At 45.2% G+C, this 20,838-nt stretch overlaps 1 protein-coding gene across 5 annotated transcripts; it reads left to right on the top strand.

Moving 5' to 3' along the window:
• Nucleotides 1-3: 3 nt before the first annotated feature.
• LOC129829849 (lysine-specific demethylase 5C-like) lies at nt 4-20,748 on the top strand. Of its 5 annotated transcripts, none has more exons than XM_055891827.1 (28): nt 4-867; nt 2,300-2,447; nt 2,693-2,770; nt 2,925-3,047; nt 3,234-3,404; nt 3,617-3,748; nt 7,344-7,403; nt 8,454-8,577; nt 8,714-8,979; nt 9,423-9,581; nt 11,096-11,215; nt 11,338-11,496; nt 11,709-11,890; nt 12,091-12,253; nt 12,363-12,482; nt 12,606-12,800; nt 13,069-13,250; nt 13,350-13,474; nt 13,610-13,757; nt 13,870-13,954; nt 14,089-14,462; nt 14,629-14,767; nt 15,017-15,196; nt 15,443-15,562; nt 16,905-17,760; nt 17,869-18,068; nt 19,278-19,466; nt 19,619-20,748. In XM_055891827.1, exons 1-28 carry the CDS (start codon nt 863-865, stop codon nt 19,625-19,627), a joined length of 4,812 nt encoding a protein of 1,603 aa, XP_055747802.1. In that variant the 5' UTR covers nt 4-862; the 3' UTR covers nt 19,628-20,748. The 5 variants fall into 5 exon arrangements, with proteins under 5 accessions (XP_055747802.1, XP_055747801.1, XP_055747800.1 ...); XM_055891826.1 differs by having other exon boundaries at nt 3,614-3,748; nt 8,717-8,979; XM_055891825.1 differs by having other exon boundaries at nt 3,614-3,748.
• Nucleotides 20,749-20,838: the final 90 nt, after the last annotated feature.

The raw sequence follows: 20,838 nt of genomic DNA, 5'->3' as shown, positions 1-20,838 counted from the left end.
AACGATATACTAATTGTATGTAGCCATACGTATACTGGTGATACAATTAAGTGAATGGGCATCATAATTGGTGAAATAGGTCAAGATAAGAGAAAATGCGTCTATGAACTACTTTCTATAAACGAGCGAATGTGGAGGGATTAATTCCTACCCTCTCTTCCGCTCAAATAAGTAATCTGTCGTAGTCAGTAGTTGAGAGATTTAAGGTTGTGCTTAGGCAATGATGAAACTAAGATGGCGTCTAACAAGGATAGGATGAACGGGGGATAGCGAAATTGGTCACAAATTGATTTGATGGGGACGTAATTCTCACAGTCACTTGTTGTACAAGCAAACGAGTCTTTGAAGTGGATAATCTTTACACTTCTACATCAATAGAACTGGGTCTATGGGGGAAGCGAGGCTGAAAACGGCCAACTTTACGTGAGCTAACTGGACCTAGCTTGCTAGCTAACGTTAGCTAGCTAACCAACGACAGCTAGCTAAACAACAACAAAGTAAGGAGGATAGTCTCAGGAGAAGGAAGTGTCTACGGGATTGTCCGCAATCTTTTGATATAAAATTAAGTCATTCACATCTGGCTTGGGACACGTCCAAAACAGAAGTAACCAATATGTCAAGTTAAACTTCCACGCCAATTTGCAGTGATATCCGAGACCGGAGGTGCTGCCTGGGGTGGGCTGAAAAGTGGAGGCCATAACGACCGTTCGCTTCAACCACCCTAATCGTGACCCAGTGCTGGACAATAGACTTTCAAGACACCTTAACGGCCCATTATTGGTGACATCTGAATCCATTATTTCGTCTTTGACCACGCTGAACGTGTCAGGAAGAGTTGCTGTCCAAGTACCAGCTATCTAATATGATGTAAGTCTATATAGGTAGTCTAATAACTTTAGATATACATCTTACTAACTAGTTAAACTGCTAAAAATCCTAAACTCCTTGGGATTTTCCTATCTCGTCACCAAGGACCTATGTATGTGCCAAATGGCCCATATTTTGTTGTTTGACAATGACAACATTAATTTGTTACCTAACTTGGATGGATTGCTCCCAGTTAAGTGGATGGATGCAATCAGGCCTTCCATTTTAGTAATTTAGCCTTAACTCCTGTGACGTCTGTATGTTGAGGTTAGGGACTTTACAATTTGAGAATCTACCCCAACATTTGAGTACGTAGTAAGCTTCCTCAAATGTCTATCATTATTTTCTATTGACAGGAAATGTAGGAGGCCTTCCCAGATAACATACCTCAGTTCTTGTGAAATCAATTGTAGTAAACAAAACACATCCCAGACTGTAGGACTTTAACTTTTTCATATCACCGTTATTTGTTAGTAAGTGTGTTATTTTCTATTGATGACCGAACACCAATTTGACCTCTTGATGCATCTTATGAGACATATCCATGACACGAATGGCACCATGTAAGCAGTGCTTTATTTGTTGTGGCTGTAACGTAGGGGGAGGGGTGACCAGTTACATAGAACTCCTCCCCCATATTGGGTTAACAACAGGTTTGGGTTTTTGATGTCATAGTTTTAGACAGGCAGCCCAATTCTGGTCTTTTTGTCACTAATTGGTCTTTTGACCAATCAGATCAGCTCTGAAAAAGTTACATGAAAATATCTGTTGTGATTGGTCAAAATACCAATTAGTGGGAAAAATAATTGGACTGCATGTCTAAATGCAGTTTTACTAGATTATATGATGTTCTGTTTATGGAACTGTACTTATGAACTTTTTAATAACGGGTAATCCCAAGGGTAAAAGACCATGTGATTGTTTGACCCTTAGCCTAATTTTGAACTTGTCTCAACATGTTTCTTGTCCCCTATTGACTGGATTGGAAGTTACAAAAATATATTTTTCTGATAGATTTTAATGTTTACAAATATTACATAAGCAATCTTAGATTTGGGTGATGGGGTAAAGCGTAATTCAGAGCCCACAGACGCAGGGAGTCTGGCGGCACATTGTGACACAGCTACACGGCTATGAGACCACCGTCTGTGGGAAACGCATAGCCCAACTGCACACCTTCCCAAAATCCCCAACAACCGTGTCTCTGCGTACGCGTCCTCTAATCATTTGAATGTGGTGACAGATGGAGAAATTCCTTGAACCGCGCAGATAATTCCAAAAGTAGGAAAACCAACCATCCAATTTTCTAGAACACTGCTGTGCGGTCGCATAGGCGCTTTGGACTCTGATTAGCACTTAAGACAGTTGCTAAGTAAGTTGCTTCACTGTGTGTTGACTTGACATGCTGATTCTTGGCCTTACCTGTTGTCAGGGCGATGGAGGGGGAAGACTTTGTGCCGCCTCCTGAGTGCCCAGTGTTCGAGCCGTCATGGGAGGAGTTTCAGGATCCCCTGGGCTATATTGCCAAGATCCGTCCAATTGCAGAGAAGTCTGGAATCTGCAAGATTCGTCCTCCTGCTGTAAGTGTTTACTGATACGCATCTATCATTTAACCCATTGAAACCTGTAGAGTTGAATGCGGTTGTTTTCCTCCAACCGTAACCAATATGATGTAGTCTCACTGTTATTTTGTGTCCACCACACAACAAAAGTAATGTCTTCTTTCTCTCTTACAAGCTGAGCAAACGCTTGAGATTGCAGGAGACAGAATGTTTGATGTTAACACTTGTCAGACATTGATCAAAGGGTTCCCTTTCTCCTACAGGACTGGCAGCCACCCTTTGCTGTGGAGGTGGATAGCTTCCGCTTCACACCCCGTATACAGAGACTCAATGAGCTAGAGGTTTGTCTCTCTCCATCCTATGTTGTATCACTGAATGGTTGAGTCTTGATATTGAATAACTGTTCTAGAAGTCACTTGTTCTGGTTCACTCAAAGATTACATTTTTGTTTTCACTCCATCTAATCATATTAACTCCTGACCCCCCTCTCCTCAGGCGGAGACCCGAGTCAAGCTGAACTACTTGGACCGGATTGCCAAGTTCTGGGAGATCCAGGGATCCTCCCTCAAGATCCCAAACATCGAGAGGCGTATCTTGGACCTTTTCAGCCTGTCCAAGGTGCTGGAGCTGACTGACTCATGTCATTTCTCAATAAACCCCCTGTTGCATGTCTTACTTCAGTATAACCAAAAAGGATAGATTCTTTTCAAAATTGTGATCTTACTATTGCGAACACTCTCCAACTGTACTTAAGCCAGTAAAACTGAGCTGACTGTACACTTACTTTATTATTTTGTGCTGTAGGTTGTGATAGAGGAGGGAGGGTTTGATATAGTCAGTAAGGAGCGGCGTTGGGCTCGTGTGGCCCAGAAGCTTGGCTACCCAACTGGCAGGAACATTGGCTCCCTCCTGCGCTCACACTACGAGAGGATTGTCTACCCCTTTGAGGTGTTTCATGCTGGGGCCAGCCTGCCGGTAATGCTACACTCACCCACTCTGCTCCTGCTCTTTTGCGCTTACACAAGCAATCTATCAACTTATGATCTATCAAATAGAATTTGACATGCATTGACCTACATGACTTCCATTCATTATTTGTTAAGCCAGTTGCGCTGTTAATAAATGGTGTCCATCCATAGTCATGAATGTGGAACAGGGTTTAACCCCAGGATTTGTCTGTGTAGCAGACTAAGCCAAAGCTATATGATGGAGAAGAGGTGGATAGAGAATACAAGCCCCACTCCATCCCCCTACGCCAGTCTGTCCAGCCTTCCAAGATGAGCAGCTACGGACGCCGAGCCAATCGCCTCCAGCCAGACGTGAGTTACGGGCACACAGTCCACAATGACTTAATATATTCCCTTTTAACACTGTCAACCTTTGTGTGTGCTATTTAAAATCTTTTTTCACAGATCTTAACAGAAGTTGGTTATTTTTTACCCATTGCCATGATCGTGTTGATCATTCATGTAAGCACACATTCCACCACTGAATAATCAACAACCATAATCTATAAATAGCCACATCTATTCATTGGTTGTTGTGCTGCCTTCTGAGAACTGGAAGTGGAAAAAAAATAGTGCTCTACTCTGGTTATTACAGAGCTGTCAGTGTAATACCTTGGGGAGAACAACACCTGCCATTAACACAAATCACGTTACATTCGTAGATGTTATTATCTATGTAGACTATCAGTGATGGAATTTGTTAGTACTTGAATAGTAGTCATGGAGATAAACTTGTATCATACGCCCATATAATCATGTACACTAAACAAAAATATAAACGCAACATGTAAGTGTTGGTCCCATGTTTATTGAGCTGAAATAAAAGATCCCAGACATTTTCCATATGCACAAAAAGCTTATTTCTCTCAAATTGTGTGCACATTTATTTACATCTGTTAGTGAGCATTTCTCCTTTGCCAAGATAATCCACCGGACAGGTGTGGCATATCAAGAGCTGATTAAACAGCATGGTCATTACACAGGTCCACCTTGTGCTGGGGACAATAAAAGGCCACTCTAAAATGTGCGGTTTCGTCACAACACAATGCCACAGGTGTCAAGTTTAGAGGGATTATGCAATGGCATGCTAACTGCACGAATGTCCACCAGAGCTTTTTCCAGATAATTGAATGTTAGGTTCTCTACCATAAGCCGTCTCCAAATTCGTTTTTAGAGAATTTTGCAGTACATCCAACTGGCCTCACAACCGCAGACCCTGTGTATGGTGTTGTGTGGGTGCGTGTTTTGAACAGAGTGCCCCTTGGTGGGGTTATGGAATGGGCAGGCATCAACTATGGACAGCAAACACAATTGCGTTTTATTGCGAGATCATGTTGCCCATTTTTTTTTAAGGTATCTGACCAACGGATGCATATCTGTATTCCCAATCATGTGAAATCCATAGAATAAGGCCCGATAAATGTATTGTTGCATTTGTGTTTTTGTTCAGTATAATTATACCTGTCTCTTCTTTTGGCAATAAACACCTCACTTTTCATTTTGCAGATACTTTTTTTTGTGTGTGTGTGGAAACACACCTTCAAATTAGTGGATTCTACTATTTCAGCCACAAAACCGTTGCTGACTGGTGTATAAAATCAAGCACACAGCCATGCAATCTCCATAAACAAACATTGCCATTTGAATGACCTTACTCAAAAGCTCAGTGACTTTCAACGTGGCATTGTCATAGGGTGGCATCTTTCCAAAAAGTCAGTTTGTCAAATATCTGCCCTGCTAGAGCTGCCCCGGTCAACTGTAAGTGCTGTTATTGTGAAGTGGAAACGTCTAGGAGCAACAACAGCTCAACCTCGAAGTGGAAGCCGCACAAGCTCACAGAACAGAACCATCGAGTGCTGGCTGAAGCACATAGCGTGTAAAAAATTGTCAGTCCACTCACTACAGCGTTCCAAACTGCCTCTGGAAGCAACATCATCACAATAACTGTTTGTCCGGAGCTTCATGAAATGGGTTTCCATGGCCGAGCAGCCGCACACAAGCCTAAGATCACCATGCTCAATGCCAAGCGTCGGCTTGAGTGGTGTAAAGCTCGCTGCCATTGGACTCTGGAGCAGCGGAAACGCGTTCTCTGGAGGGATGAATCACGCTTCACCATCTGGTAGTTCGACGGGCGAATCTGGGTTTGGCGGATGCCAGAAGAACACTACCTGCCCCAATACATAGGGCCAACCGAAAAGTTTGGTGGGGGAGAAATAATGGTCCGGGGCTGTTTTTCCATGGTTCGGGCTAGGCGAAGGGAAATCTTAACGATACAGCGTACAGTGACATTCTAGACGAATCTGTGCTTCCAACTTTGTGGCAACAGTTTGGGGAATTCTCTTTTTCCTGTATCAGCATGACAATGCTTGCGTGCACAAAGTAAGGTCCATACAAAACCGATTTGTTGAGATTGGTGTGGAAGAACTTGACTGGCCTGCACAGAGCCCTGACCTCAATCCCATCGAACACTTTGGGATGAATTGGGACACCGACTCCGAACCAGGCCTAATCGCCCAACATCAGTGCCAGACCTCTCTAATGCTCTTCTGGCTGAATGGAAGCCCTCGCTGCAATGTTCCATCTAGTGCAAAGCCTTCCCAGAATAGTGGATGCTGTTCTAGCAGCAAAGGGGGGACCAACTCCATATTACAAGCAGGTGTCCACATACCTTTGGTCATGTAGTGTATGTTATTGTCGTATTCATAACATAATCTATTTTAAATGTCAATAGGCCAAATTAGTCATTAATACAAATGAATTTAATCTGTGTTCCAGCTCTTCCACTCCTTCACTATTACAGTGAAACCTTTTGTCCAGGAAATTGTCTAGAATTTGTTGCCTAATAGTTTTTTGGTAAATTTCCACACTATTTTCCTTCCTTCTATAACATTTCTGAATATTATTCAGTTCCTTTGGTTTTGATGCCTCATGATTTCAGCATAGCTCTGTTCAACTAGAGTGTGATTTTGCTGTGATCTGATAGGGGTGTCTCTGGACTGACTAAATGCTCGAGTCTGGGTTGAGGTCAGTGATAAAGTAGTCTACAGTACTACTGCCAAGAGATGAGCTATAGGTGTACCTACCATACTAGTCACCTCGAAGCCTACCATTGACAATCGACTAGGGGACTACTATGGTGTCCTGCAAAGCTGCAGTAGTTATGACCCGTTTTTGTTGGTTATGTTGTTGTAGTTGTGCCTAGGGGGGCATATGGGGGAGGGAATGCTGTCAACTCCAGGTGGGTGTTTGTCTCCCTGTGTGCTGAGGGTGTCAGGTTCTTGTCCAGTTCTAGGCATTTAGGTTGCCACAGACTAGTACATGTCCTTAAGCCTGGAAATTGTTGATCTCCCCCTCTAGGTTGGAGAAGCTGTCATTGTTAAAGTATGGGGATTCTATAAGGGTAGCACACGAGGACATTTGTCTCTGAGAATTTCCTCGTTTATTTCTAGCCAGATGTAAAATGTTCCTGTTTTGACTAATTTAATAGTGGGGTAGGTCTGCTCTATACCTGTCTCTCTTTCTCCTGTCTCTGTTTGTTGCCCCCCCCCCCCCCCCCACTGGTTGTTAATTTTGTCACACCTACCATTGAACATTGTAGCTACCTGTATTTATCCTGTACTTGTTTTCATTTGCTGCTCTAATTATTGAACTCCGTGTGCTGTGCGTTCTGAGTGCTCAGTTGTATACAGATCAAAAAGTGCTTGTGACGTTATCAATACAAGCACAACTATATTTGGCTAGCACATTGTTGTCCCACACCTAGGCCTATATATTTGATGTATCCATCTCTCTCCATATGCCTTTTTTCCACTCTACCCTGTTCCCTTCAATGACTTTTTTTTTCTCCTCAGCTCCTCTTTTTCCTCCTCTTGTCTCAGTCCATTGTTGCTGTTGTCTCCCCATGCAGGGTCCAGAGGATTCTGCCTCCCACCCTCTCACTACTGGCTCTCAACACATCTCTCCATCGGTACTGTCTCTCTTGAGTGCAATGTGCCTGCCCGCTCTCGCTCCTTCCTGGCTCTCTTCTCGCCCCATCTCTCTAGCTGGCTCTGTTTCTTTAGAAACAAACCCCTCTGTCTCTCGACCTTAATTTTGTGCCAGGCGCCCTTTGCTCTCCCTTTATAACTATTAACAAACGTCACCATTCATCAGCCTGGCATCAAGCTTTATCTGTGTTTAGCCCTTATTCCACTCACACACCCACTCAGACTGTTTGTTCCTGGCAACAGCCTGTGTAAATGCATCAGCATTAAGCGGTCTCACCTGTCCTTGTTTGTGAAATCAGTGTTGATCTTTCTCTCGATCTCTTGCTCTCGCTCTCTCTCGCTCTCATTTGTACTTTTCTTGGGTGGCTTTACTGCTAGGTCTCTGTGCATTATTGCGTTGCTGTTGACTGTTTACGCTTTCATTCTCCGGTCTGCTGCAGTGCTATTGTGACTGCATGTGTTCTATTAGAGTGCACAACTCAGTTAAAAACCGGTAGGCTGTGTTTGGCAAGAACCCTGTTAGACAGTTTAATTTGGTAGTAAGTCAAATATTTGGAATATGCAAAAGAAGCTTTTTACATTCATGCCCTCAAGCATTGCCCCTTCAGAAGTTAGAAACACAATTTTACAGATTTAGGATCTGAGGCCGAGGACACTTCACAACCGTTTTGTTGGTGTTTTTTATTTTAAAATGTTCACTCAACCACTGTTTAGCTCAGTAAAACTTGTATGTTGGTTCCCCAAATTAGTTTCCTTTGTTGCTAAGTGTGTGTTTGTTGCTTTTGCTATAACAGAGTGCTGGATCTTTACCTTTGTTTAATAACTCTCATTTGTCACAGATGTACTGGGAGTGTTTCTACTCTCTTAGCCAGTCCTCTCCACTAGTACTTCATTTGCTGATATTCTCCATCATCCTCACTCTCTCCTCATTCCTTGACCCTTCTGCTTCTCCATTCCGTCTCAGTATAGTTGAGTGTATTGGAGTTGCTACCTCCACATCTCCTTACTGACCTTTAACCTCTGTCCCCTAGCCTGCCCCCACGGAAGAGGACATAGAGAAGAACCCTGAGCTGAAGAAACTACAGATCTATGGGGCAGGGCCTAAGATGATGGGGCTAGGACTGGTTCCCAGGAATAAGAGCATCCCCAAGAAAGGTAAAACAACTCACCCCCCTCCCTCACCACTGGGTGTGTCTGAAAAAAGTAGAATATGGTGCAATTTCAGATGCAGTCTCTTATCAAGTCAGTCTGTGTTGAATGCTGGGTAAGGTTACTGCTGGTCTCCTTCCAGAAGAGCTGCCTCAGACTGTGACTGTCCGTGATGCAGTTGCTGCTGTCCAGGACAAGGAGGAACCAGGAGAGGTCAAAGAGGGAGACTCCAGCACAGCCACCCCCACGCCACCGCCTCCTTCTGATGTCAAGAATAAAGTGAAAAAAGAGGAAGATGATGATGGTGGAGACAGACATGACGAAAAGGACCAAGACGACCCTAACGGTGATGGGCCCTGCACCAAGATGACCATGAGGTTGAGACGTAACCTCAGCAACCCCCAGTTTGTAAGTGGCCTAGCTTCAATTCACCCTTATGGGCCGGTTGCCCAGAAACGGATTAAGACTAATCCTGTACTAAGGAGCGTGATCACTGGAGATTCTGTGTCTGGGAATCCAGCCCTCTATTATCTGATCCTAAATCAGATGTTATAGATAATCTAATCATAAGGATGGAAATTTAAATGGAAAAACAAAGATCGTTGAACACTACACAGGGTGAGTGTGGCGGGGGGGGGGGTTTACCACTCAATATTAGGAAGGTGTTCTTAATGTTTGGTATACTCACTGTATATGCGCCCAATAATTTAATGGATAAAACATTTAAATTTACTATTCCGTTAGTTAGCAACTTTCCAACAACTGGGTGTACGTCAATTCATGCTTTTTACTGTCAATTTAAATGGAGAACTTAAATTCCATCTCACTAATCTGTTCTGTTTTCTGATAAGGTGGATTCGTTTGTGTGTCGGATGTGTGGCCGTGGCGACGAGGATGAGAAGCTCCTGCTGTGTGACGGTTGTGACGACAACTACCACACCTTCTGTCTGCTGCCCCCCCTCACTGAAGCCCCGAAGGGCAACTGGCGCTGCCCCAAATGTGTGGCTGAGGTGAGAGAGTCATGGAGACCCACAGCATCCTGTTGTGTCAAACAAACATAATTCTATGTGGGTGCAGCCAGCCACAGTCTATTTTAACCTGGGGAGTCAGTTGCTAGGTTTCCATCCAATTTGCGACAGATTTTTATGTGAATATTTTAAAATCTGCATACAAAAATATCCCCACCAGAGGTGTTTCCTTCAGGCTGACTTTGTTGTAAATAAAAGGCTGTGTGTGATGACGTAGTGCACATAAACACTTTTGTGCGTATATTTTATGTACTTGCGTTTTCCACTCTACCGATAGTTTTATCTCAAACTGTTGCGATAAATGGCACACTTGCACAATCTGTTTTTTGTGTGCATGCTGTTTAGACAAGTTTGCTGATAAAGTGGAGACTGGGCAGGTTAGGTGATATGAATAAGATCATTTTTATTTGTTAATTGGCTGCTAAGCACCAGTCACTAGCGCACAAATGAAGACTATTGATTTTAGGACCACACGACATGACATTTCTTGACTGTAAATGTACCTATGGTTATTCTATTGGCAATTGCGCAAGAAATCATTTTCACCACAATTCGTCACATAATTAATTTAAGACACAATCCCACTATGTCGAACGAACAAACTGATTTATAAAATTGTAACACAAAATCAAACACAGGCTTGAAGTTTATATAACGGGTGGGCTCAATCCACTGTCTCATCAGCCAGAACATTTATAAACTTAATCTTCAGTATAAAAGCATCTAGACATTCTCCCATTTTTTGGGGGGGGGGATTTATCCAAGTAAATGTCACTAGAAAACAGCTTATGCAAATGCAGCTACTTTGTTGTTATTCTGGCTGCGCTGTTTGACGTGACGTAGTTAGCTGTAGTTGGCCAGCTAGCAGGCAAGGGGTAGAATGTTGCCAGCCAGTATGACAATACAAAATTTAGAACCGACGACTGGGTCGCGTCCATAGATGCAGAACAAAAAGATAGGGTATATAGGGTAGCAACCCTAGATTTGTGTCGGGACTATATCTTGTGGAATGATGAAATAGTATTCATTAAATGAATTCAAAATAATATTTTTAATTAAAAATATGTTTATCATTATTTTAATATGTTGGTAACCCGTTGTAAAAAAGTCATAATGCCCTTTTTGCTGGTGTTTTGTGCCAATATATCCTTCAAACACTGGCTTCGAGGGCATTATCACTTAAGTAAACCAGTTAGGAAAATCACTGGGAATAAACTTAGCATTATATTCATCTGTATTTATGGTAATTATTTTCTTTGCCTCTGTCCAATCCATCTCTTTTACATTTAAGTCATTTAGCAGACGCTCTTATCCAGAGCGACTTACAAATTGGTGCATTCACCTTATATCCAGTGGAACAGCCACTTTACAATAGTGCATCTAAATCTTTTAAGGGGGGGGGGGGGGGTTAGAAGGATTACTATATCCTATCCTAGGTATTCCTTACCTCATCTCTTCAATGCCCTCATGTCTGCCTCTCCTCTACTTCCCTGTAGGAGTGTAAAAGACCAGCGGAGGCCTTCGGTTTTGAGCAGGCTACCAGAGAATACACCCTGCAGAGTTTTGGGGAGATGGCAGACACATACAAAGCAGACTACTTCAATATGCCTGTCCATGTACGTAGCCCTGTACAAACCTAAAAGACAAATGCTTTACTCTGATGTGGACAGAAACTGTTATTCATTTTGATCAATCGGTTGAGTTTCTATCTTGTTAGTAACAACCTTGGTGTGTGAAGATGGTTCCTACAGAGCTGGTGGAGAAAGAGTTCTGGCGCTTGGTCAGTAGCATAGAGGAGGATGTGACAGTGGAGTATGGAGCCGACATCCACTCTAAAGAGTTTGGCAGTGGATTCCCCATGAACAATGGCAAGAAGAACCTCTCACAAGAGGAAGCGGTAACTAGCTACTAAACAATCTTCCTTTCTGTCTCTTAATTCAACTGCTCATCTCACTCCTGTAGGTCTTCATATGCCAGTTTCCCTACATGGTTCTGTTTCCCCTAATTGAGGGATTTACAAAGTTATTTACTATTACTTCATGAAACACTATATACAGTTCCTCTAAACCATTACCTGTACATTAACCTCTTCTTGTCCTCTGTCTGCAGGATTATGCCCGCAGCGGCTGGAACCTGAATGTGATGCCGGTGCTGGAGCAGTCGGTGCTGTGCCACATCAACGCCGATATCTCTGGTATGAAGGTGCCCTGGCTGTACGTGGGCATGGTCTTCTCAGCCTTCTGCTGGCACATCGAAGACCACTGGAGCTACTCCATCAACTACCTGCACTGGTAAATAGGACACTAACTACCACACACTACAGGACATGTTACAAACCATACATGAGAAATGAATAGGCAGTTCATCTGTAGATGGTTGAGATTGTCCTTTTATGTCCACTATCTTTATACAACATTCTAGATGTACTGACTGATAGATATGGTTAATGTGACTAAAGCTGTTCCCTTCTCTGCCCCCTCTCCTCCTGCAGGGGTGAGCCTAAGACGTGGTACGGGGTTCCCTCTGTAGCAGCAGAACGGTTAGAGGAGGTGATGAAGAAGCTTACCCCAGAGCTGTTTGAGTCCCAGCCTGACCTCCTCCACCAGCTGGTTACTATTATGAACCCCAACATCCTCATGTCTCACGGGGTCCCGGTGAGTAATGACACATGCACACATCACACACATCTTCATATTCTAGTGATGATCGATAATACTGAGAGAACTGTCCATGCTGATAACCTCCTTTCCATTTGATTGACAGGTTGTACGCACCAACCAGTGTGCTGGCGAGTTTGTCATCACGTTCCCCAGGGCTTACCACAGCGGCTTCAATCAGGGATATAATTTTGCTGAAGCCGTGAACTTCTGCACTGCAGATTGGGTATGCCTCTATTCCAATGGGTGTTTTTATGTAGTGTTTTCAAAATTCTTAATTTCCCTTTCCCTGGTTTTCTCTTTCTCCCTCTGTTTCCCTCTGTCTGTTTCTCTCCCTTCCCTCCCCCAGCTGCCTGCAGGGCGCTCCTGTATCGAGCACTACCGTCGTCTGCGGCGGTACTGTGTTTTCTCTCACGAGGAGCTGACCTGTAAGATGGCCGCCTGCCCTGAGAAGCTGGACCTCAACCTGGCTGCTGCCACGCACAGAGAGATGTTCATCATCGTCCAGGAGGAGAGGAAGCTACGCAAGGGCCTGCTGGAGAGGGTGAGACTAATAATCTAGAAGTTGAGCGTGTGAAAGACAGGACTATCTGTGGTTTGGTCACTGACTTCAGCAGTCAGCAAATGACTGGTTTGTGGGGGCAATTTGATTGTTGTGGTTTCTTGCGTAATATTGTCTGTTTGGTTTATGAGTTTCTCAAATGTTGGTGTTTGTTGTGGTGTTTTGCATAGTACTGACTGTCATCTTGTATACAGTGTTGCTCTTGCATGTGTCGTGGTTTCCTAAAGCCCTGTGTGCCGTGGTCTTTCAGGGCATCACAGAGGCAGAGAGGGAGGCGTTCGAGCTGCTGCCTGATGATGAGAGGCAGTGTGATAATTGCAAGACAACCTGCTTCCTGTCTGCCCTGGCCTGTTCCAACTGCCCTGAACGCCTCGTCTGTCTCTACCACACACAGGACCTCTGTAGCTGCCCCACAGACAAGCTCTACCTCAGGTACTACTGACCCACTGTCTCTGTGTGAGTCTCTCTTTCTCTCCATGTTTCGTTTGTTTACCAGTAGCGCCTCACCTGTCTCTTCCTCCTCCCTACCAGGTACAGGTACACTCTGGATGAGCTGTTTGCCATGTTACATCGGCTCAAAGTGCGAGCCGAGGTGTTTGATTCCTGGGCCAACAGAGTGAAAGAAGCTCTGGAGCAGGAAGAAGGCAACAAGATAGGTGGGAAATGCCATAGACACAACCCATAAGATAGGAAGGTAGAACACACTGTTCTAGAATTGTGTGAGTTAGATGGGTGAAAATAACAAATGTTCCAAAAGGTGTGTAATGACACTGACTGTGTTTTAACTCCAGGCATCACAGACCTGGAGGTTCTGAAGGCAGAGGCAGCAGAGAAGAAGTTCCCTGACAACGAGCTGCTCCAGAGACTCAACACCGTCCTCACTGACACACAGAACTGTCAGCAGACAAGCACTGAACTTCTCAACAAGACACAGACCAGGTAACACACTCACATGACCTAAATCATATCTAACACTGCCATACACACAACTGCATTGAACTGCTCAGTGACACACTTACAGTAACACACACTGTTGTGTATGTGTTTGCAGGAGGATGACGCTGGCAGACCTGAAGGCTCTAGTGGAGAAGATGGAGAACCTGCCATGTGTGATGAGCCAGCTGGAGGAAGTACAGGTCAGTATCCACCAGCTGGATCTGAGCCACTAGAGGAAACCAGTAAACATGCTGTAGCTGGAACGTTGTTAATGTCCACGACGCTCTTCCTTCCCTACTTCCTTTCATTCCTTTTTTGATTCCCTCTCTCTCAGGTGGTCCTGCGTACAATAGAAGAGTTCCAGACTCAGTCCCGGGCTCTAGTGAGCGACAGGGACTGGCGGCGAGACTCCGCTCCCCCAGAACAACTGCAGGCCCTGTTGGAGCAGGGGGCTGGCCTGCCGGTCGATACCCCAGAGTATGAGCTCCTCAAGGGGCTGCAGGAGCAGGGCCACTGGCTGAGCGAGGTGCGGAAGACCCTGGGGCCCGAGGGTGGTGAGATGACCCTGGCGGTCCTCAGGAACTTGATAGAGGTGGGCTGCAATGTGCCCCAGAGCGTCTCGGTGGAAACAGCCATGGCAGAGCTTCAGGAGCTCCTGACTATAGCAGAACGATGGGAGGAGAAGGCCCAGATCTGTCTGGAGCAACGGTGAGGAACACATGACTCATACTGAATCTCTCTTTCTCTCTATCTCCTCACTGTCTCACTCAATCGGTCACTTTTTCTTTCTCTCTCTCATCTCTCACTTACACACTCAAGTTCTCAGGTTGTCTGATCTTCCTAATGTCCCCTCTCTCTCCCGGTGTGATTGCAGGCAGAAGCACCCTCTGTCCACCCTGGAGGCCATAGTAAACGAGGCCCAGCTCATCCCAGTCAAGCTGCCCAACATCCTGTCTCTCCAGGGCTGTCTGAGCCGAGCCAAGGCCTGGGTCACTGACCTGGAGGAGATCCAGGCAAGTAGAACCAACTCCTGCTGTCTATTATAACCTTATAACCACGTTCAATAGGCAAACGTTGTGCAATGTCGCAGATAGAAAATGCATAAATACAGTGGATGTGAATTATTTATTGTAAATGTCAGAGGCATGTTTGTTCAACATAATACATGTGAATGTTCTACAATGTTGTGCCCTGCTGAATGTAACCCTGGCTTGTTCTCCATTAACCTCCCCTTCCCTTCCTCTCCCGTGTGTTTACTGTAGAATGGGGAGCACTACCCGTGTCTGGATGATCTGGAGGGCCTGGTGGCGATAGGGAGAGACCTCCCTGTCAGGATGGAGGAGCTATTGCAGCTGGAGCTGCAGGTAGCCAGCGCCCACTCCTGGAGAGACAAGGCCTCCAAGACCTTCCTGAAGAAGAGCAGCCAGCACAGCCTGCTACAGGTCAGAGAGGCCAGGGGTGGAGTGTGTGTGAGCCTTTTTAGTTCTTTATCTACAGTGGTTAAAAGATTGGTATTTGCCGAACATGTAAATCACTAACACTTCAGGGAACACCAGAAAGAGTGAGAGACTGACTGTGAATTGGGTGCATGTGAATATTGTTAGTGTTAGTGTTAGCCCTTATTTTAATTTGTCTGCTGAACGTGTGGGTCTTACTAACAGCATCATCACATCTTTTTCTTGCTGCAGGTGTTGTGTCCGTGTGTGGAGAAACGTAAGGAGAGGGGAGAAGAGACGGATCCATTAGATGACCCAGATACCAACACTCTGGGCCTCTCTGCTCAGGACCTGAGAGACCCTGGTGCCATTGTGAGTCTGTATAGAGTATGGCCTAGTCAGACATTATGGCTGTCAAGTTCTAGTGTGTTATTTACCAGTGTCCAATGTTCCCTTTAAGCTGCACACAGGCGCGCCGCATCCCAGGACTGCCGCGCAGCAGTAATATTAGCCTGCGCAAAGAAGCACGAGATGAACTTCAACTTTCTAGAGTTTTTCCCCTTAGTTAACACTATCAGCGTTTCCTTTTACTGTGGGAATTGTGATCGAATCAACATTAGCCACTTTCAATGCGACATATCGAAACAAAACGAACTATGCAAGGCTTATTAATATGTCAAATTTAGTAAGGCAGAACCCATGAGAGTAGGATTTTATTGCATTGACAGGCACGATTCAGCCCTCTACACAGACCTGTTTGGCATAACTAATCAGAGCTGCAGTAGGACTATATGCAACTAGACCCTTGTTATATATGGATCTGAGCCAACTGGACTGTGTTTACAGGATGAGCGGTCGTGAGTAGATGTGCTTGTTTTGAGATCAAAGCGAGAGCTGCATGTGTGCACATTTGTTCATATCCTTTGCTAGTTAGTGCGTTATTAGCCCAGTTATAGTTTTGTAGTCAGCAATAGGGGAATGGTTGCTTCCTACAGGAGCACAGCACGTGTACATTTCTAGACATCTTTGAAAAGCCAGTCCGGTAAAGAGCTTCTTTTTTTTTTTAAAGGGGGAAGTGTTGTATTTAGCCAATAGGCAGAGGGTAGTATAATTTGTCTTGTTCTCTGTAATAATGGTATGGGAATATTAATGCAGTTTATTTTGTAAAATGGTTTCTTGCATCAAGCAACACATTTTCAGTCACCTCCCTTGTCTGAAGGACAAGTGGATAAACAGGTTAATGTCAAGCCCTAGATGTTTTTTGTTCAAGTCTCATGGAATGTAGGCCTACATTGAATACCAGACATTGGCTGCTACTGTAGGCTGAATGATAGAACAGCTATTTCCATGTTAAAATGTTATGCTATACATTTGTTTTTGATGGTAGGTCACTGGCAGGCCTACATTATGATCAAATAGCCACAGTAGCCTACTCAACCACTGTCTGAAACTGTAACTTAAAGTGGATACAACCTCAATGTTTACTGTAAACATGCGTGGAAGTTACACATCATTTTCACAATTTTCAGGGAACATTGCCGGTGTCAGTATGTCATAACCAAATTCAAACAACTTGATTTGTCAACCGTTTCTGTTACGGTTACCACGGGGCCTCAGACTTATACAAACAACAGGCAGAGACGACAACTAGACAAGAAATGAGACAATGACTTAAAAGTACAGGGCAGTGCATAATCCGTGTCTGTCCCTCTAGGTGATGGCGTTTAAAGAGGGAGAGCACCAGGAGAAAGAGGCTCTGCTGAGGCTCCAGAAGGTCAACCTGTCTAAACCAGGTGTGGAGAAGAAGGCTGAGAAAGAGATCAAGACAGAGCGGGAGGACAAGGAGAATGGAGGTGGGAGGTGGGGGGAGGACCCCATGGAGCTAGACACAGCCCTCCACTCTGAGAACTGTGGAAAGGAGAACGGGGACAGTAACCACACAACGACAGGCAGCAGCACCCCTCCTCAGTCAGTGTGTGTGTGTGGCCGGGCGCCACGCCCCCCTCTGCTGCGCTGCCACCTGTGTAAAGACTGGTTCCACGGTGGGTGTGTCCCATTCCCCTCCCTCCTGCCCTCCTCCTCAGGGCTCCCCACCAACCCCCTCTGCTGGTGGGACTGGGACTCACGCTTCCTGTGCCCGCGGTGCCAGCGCTCGCGGCGCCCGCGTCTGGAGACCATACTGGCCCTGCTGGTGGCGCTCCAGAGGCTGCCCGTCCGTCTGCCAGAGGGAGAGGCTCTGCAGTGTCTCACAGAGAGGGCCATCACCTGGCAGGGGCGTGCCAAGGAGGCACTGGACACCCCTGAGATACAGGGGGCACTAGAGAGGCTGCAGGAGCTTAAACAGAACCAGCCTCACAGGGAGGGAGAGGAGGAAGAGGATGGGAAGAAAGGGAACTGTGAGTCGGTGATAGTGCTATCAGATTCAGAGGGAGGAGAAGGAGATGGAGTGATAGACCTCACAGAGGAGAACTCTCCCAAGAAGACCCTAAAGAAGGAGATGAATGGCGGCATGCAGGCTGGATGTGAAAATGGCGTAAGCAAGAAAGTAAACTCTCACCACAATGTTACAGGTTAGTAGACAACATTTTAACTCCAGTCCATGATGTAACTTTTTCCCTGTCTGAATGTACCCCTTTACTGTAGACACTTACCATGTATCCCTCTGTACCTCCACCCAGGTGTGGGCTCTCTGCTACCGCTGGTCCCATCACTAAAAGGCCCGGTGATAGAGCTGTCCCTGACCACCAGGACCCAGCTAGAGGAGTTACAGCTAGAGGGAGATCTGCTGGAGGTGTCTCTGGACCAGACCAGCACCATCCACAGAGTCCTGCAGGCTGCTTTAGAGCCACACAGACACACACTCAGAACACTCATACTGGTGAGAGACTAGGAAACCTCTAGCTTTAGCAGTGTATGTTGTATTAGCTTAACTCCTATGGTGGTGTTGAAATTTACAATTTAGTAATAGTTAGTAGCTCAATTACTTTAAAACGCTGAAGTGTTGGAAGATACGTGTGTGTGGACACCCCTTCACATTAGTGGAATGGCCTTGTTGAAAGCCACTGAGCTCTTCAGTGTGACACCGTCATGGGATGCCACCATTCCAACAAGTCATTTCGTAAAATGTCTGCCCGTCAACTGTAAGTGCTGTAATTGTGAAGTGGAAACGTCTAGGAGCAACAACGGCTCAGCCGCGAAGTGGTAGGTCACACAAGCTCACAGAACGTGATCGCTCAAGCCCGTAGCACACACAAATCGTCTGTCCTCGATTGCAACACCGTTCCAAACTGCCTCTGGAAGCAACGTCACCACAAGAACTGTTCGCTTCATGAAATGGGTTTCCGTGGCCGAGCAGCCGCACACAAGCCTAAGATCACCATGCTCAATGCCAAGCGTCGGCTTGAGTGGTGTAAAGCTCGCCACCATTGGACTCTGGAGCAGTGGAAACGTGTTCCCTGTAGTGATGAATCACGCTTCACCATCTGGCAGTCCGACTGGGTTTGGCGGATGCCAGGAGAATACTACCTGCCCCAATACATAGTGCCAACTGTAAAGTTTAGAGGAGGAATAATGGTCTGGGGCGGTTTTTTCATGGTTCGGACGAAGGGAAGGAAAAGCTTAATGATACAGCGTATCATTATAGACGATTCTGTGCTTCCGACTTTGTGGCAACAGATTGGGGAAGGCCCTTTCCTGTTTCAGCATGACAATGCCCCCATGCACAAAGTGATGTCCATACAGAAATGGTTTGTTGAAATTGGTGTGGAAGAACTTGACTTGCCTGCACAGAGCCCTGACCTCAACTCCATCAAACACCTTTGGGATTAATTGGAACGCCGACTGTGGGCCAGGCCTAATCGCCCAACATCAGTGCCCGACCTCACTATTGGCTCTTGTGGCTAAATGGAAGCAAGTTCCAACATTATTGGAAAGCCTTCCCAGAAGAGTGGAGGCTGTTAGAGCAGCTAATGGGGGACCAACTCTATATTAATGCTCATGATTTTGGAATGAGATGTTCGACGAACAGGTATCCACATACTTTTGGTAATGTAGTGTATCATGTTTTTGTCCTGACCCCTGTCCTTAGATTGAGCTCCAGGAGCAGAAGGGAGTGGGCCGTGTGGGGCGGGCTAAAGACTCGAAGAGGAAGAGGAAGAGCCAGAGGGGCGGCACAGGGGTGGAGGGAACACCCCGGTCCCAGGATGCCTCGGAGTGCAAGAAGACCTGTCCCCTCAACCACACACCCCCTCACATACCCATCCAGACACACCCCGAGGTAACTGACCTCCTCGCTTTTTGTTTATATTCTGTTAGGCCCACCTCAATTTTGTTAAAGAAATGTAGACATTAGTTTCAATACCTGTTTTAAAAAAGGTTAACCAGTTTAACTCATGCTTCTCTCACTTTCTCTCATTCCCTCTCACTCAGATCTTGTGATATGGTTATGGATGCAACTCTGGAGTAAAGAATGGTCAAACGTTTGGAGAGAGATAGAATGGACAGATTCTGGGCCGAAAGACATTGTCAAACTGTGGAAAGAAATGCAGGGCGCTCCCCGGCCTACCCCCTCTCTATACAGCTAACCTGCCCTATCACATTCATACACTAACACTGATTCTCTTTCTGAGATCCTACATCTAGATTCTACACTCCTCTGTCTCATTCTCCATCCCCCTTGAACATACCAGCACATTCCTCTCTTCTGCCCTGTACTTTACACCCCCTCCCTCTTTCTCTCTATCTACCTCCCTCCTCCCTGTGAAAGTGTTTTGGAGTGTGTGAGCTGGCAATGTCATAGGAGAGCAGTTATCTTGGTCTTAATTAGGGCTCCAGTTCTCTGAGGTCAGGCAATATGCTATGTGTTCTCAGCTATATTAAATGCTAGTTTGACACAAGCCTGTCGAACACACACACAGACAGACAAGGAGGTCCAGTTGTTGACCCGACTGAAGAGGAATTAATTATTTCATGATCCATTTTTCTTGGTGTTTTGGACATGAAGCTAACTTAAAGCTGAAGATCAGTTCGTTGGAAGGTTGTGAATGTCATTGTATCCTAGGTGACAATGGTCACCATGGTAACACTTGTATTTTTTTTGTATTGGTTCTTGTTTAAGGCTGGGCTGTTGGAGGGGACTTTGCATTTTCAATAAAGCCCATTTTGGATATTTTGGGAAGTGTGAAAAACAGGCATTCATGTTTTTGGTGCTACTTTCCCAAAATAGGTATCTGTACCTCTCTCACAATCTATCTCTCTCTGTCACCACTGACTCTTTCATTTGTTTTCATTCTATGATTCCCCCCTCAGACTAATTATTTGATTCTCTGTCCTGTTTTTCAGTCTGCTCCTCAACTTTCTTCCCTCCCAAACAAAAGTAACACTTCACTTTAACTCTATCACAATTTACTTTGTCTCTGGGTTCAAGTTATTATTATTATTATTGTTATTGATATTGCAGACACGGAGTGGTCAAGTTTGTGTATGAACTTTTCATTTCAATGTTACCTTTTTGTTTTTCACTCTTGTTAGAAAATAAAGGTTTAGAATTGTTTTAGGAATCTTTTGACTCTTGTCCTTTCCGTTCAATTATTTGACAGCATATTGAAAAATATTTCTACTGCTGAATGGATCAGTACACCCTTTGTGTA

Source organism: Salvelinus fontinalis, chromosome 31, assembly GCF_029448725.1.
Source record: "Salvelinus fontinalis isolate EN_2023a chromosome 31, ASM2944872v1, whole genome shotgun sequence".
NCBI classification, from domain to species: domain Eukaryota; kingdom Metazoa; phylum Chordata; class Actinopteri; order Salmoniformes; family Salmonidae; genus Salvelinus; species Salvelinus fontinalis.
Note: the sequence above shows the minus strand (reverse complement) of the source record. Positions and strands in the feature narration are given on the sequence as shown.

Excerpts from the sequence above, each read along its gene's own strand:
- LOC129829849 (XM_055891825.1), top strand. Across the intron at positions 11,891-12,090 it reads TCCATCAACTACCTGCACTG|GGGTGAGCCTAAGACGTGGT; the intron begins GTAAATAGGACA and ends CTCCTCCTGCAG. Across the intron at positions 15,563-16,904 it reads TGAGAGACCCTGGTGCCATT|GTGATGGCGTTTAAAGAGGG; the intron begins GTGAGTCTGTAT and ends CTGTCCCTCTAG.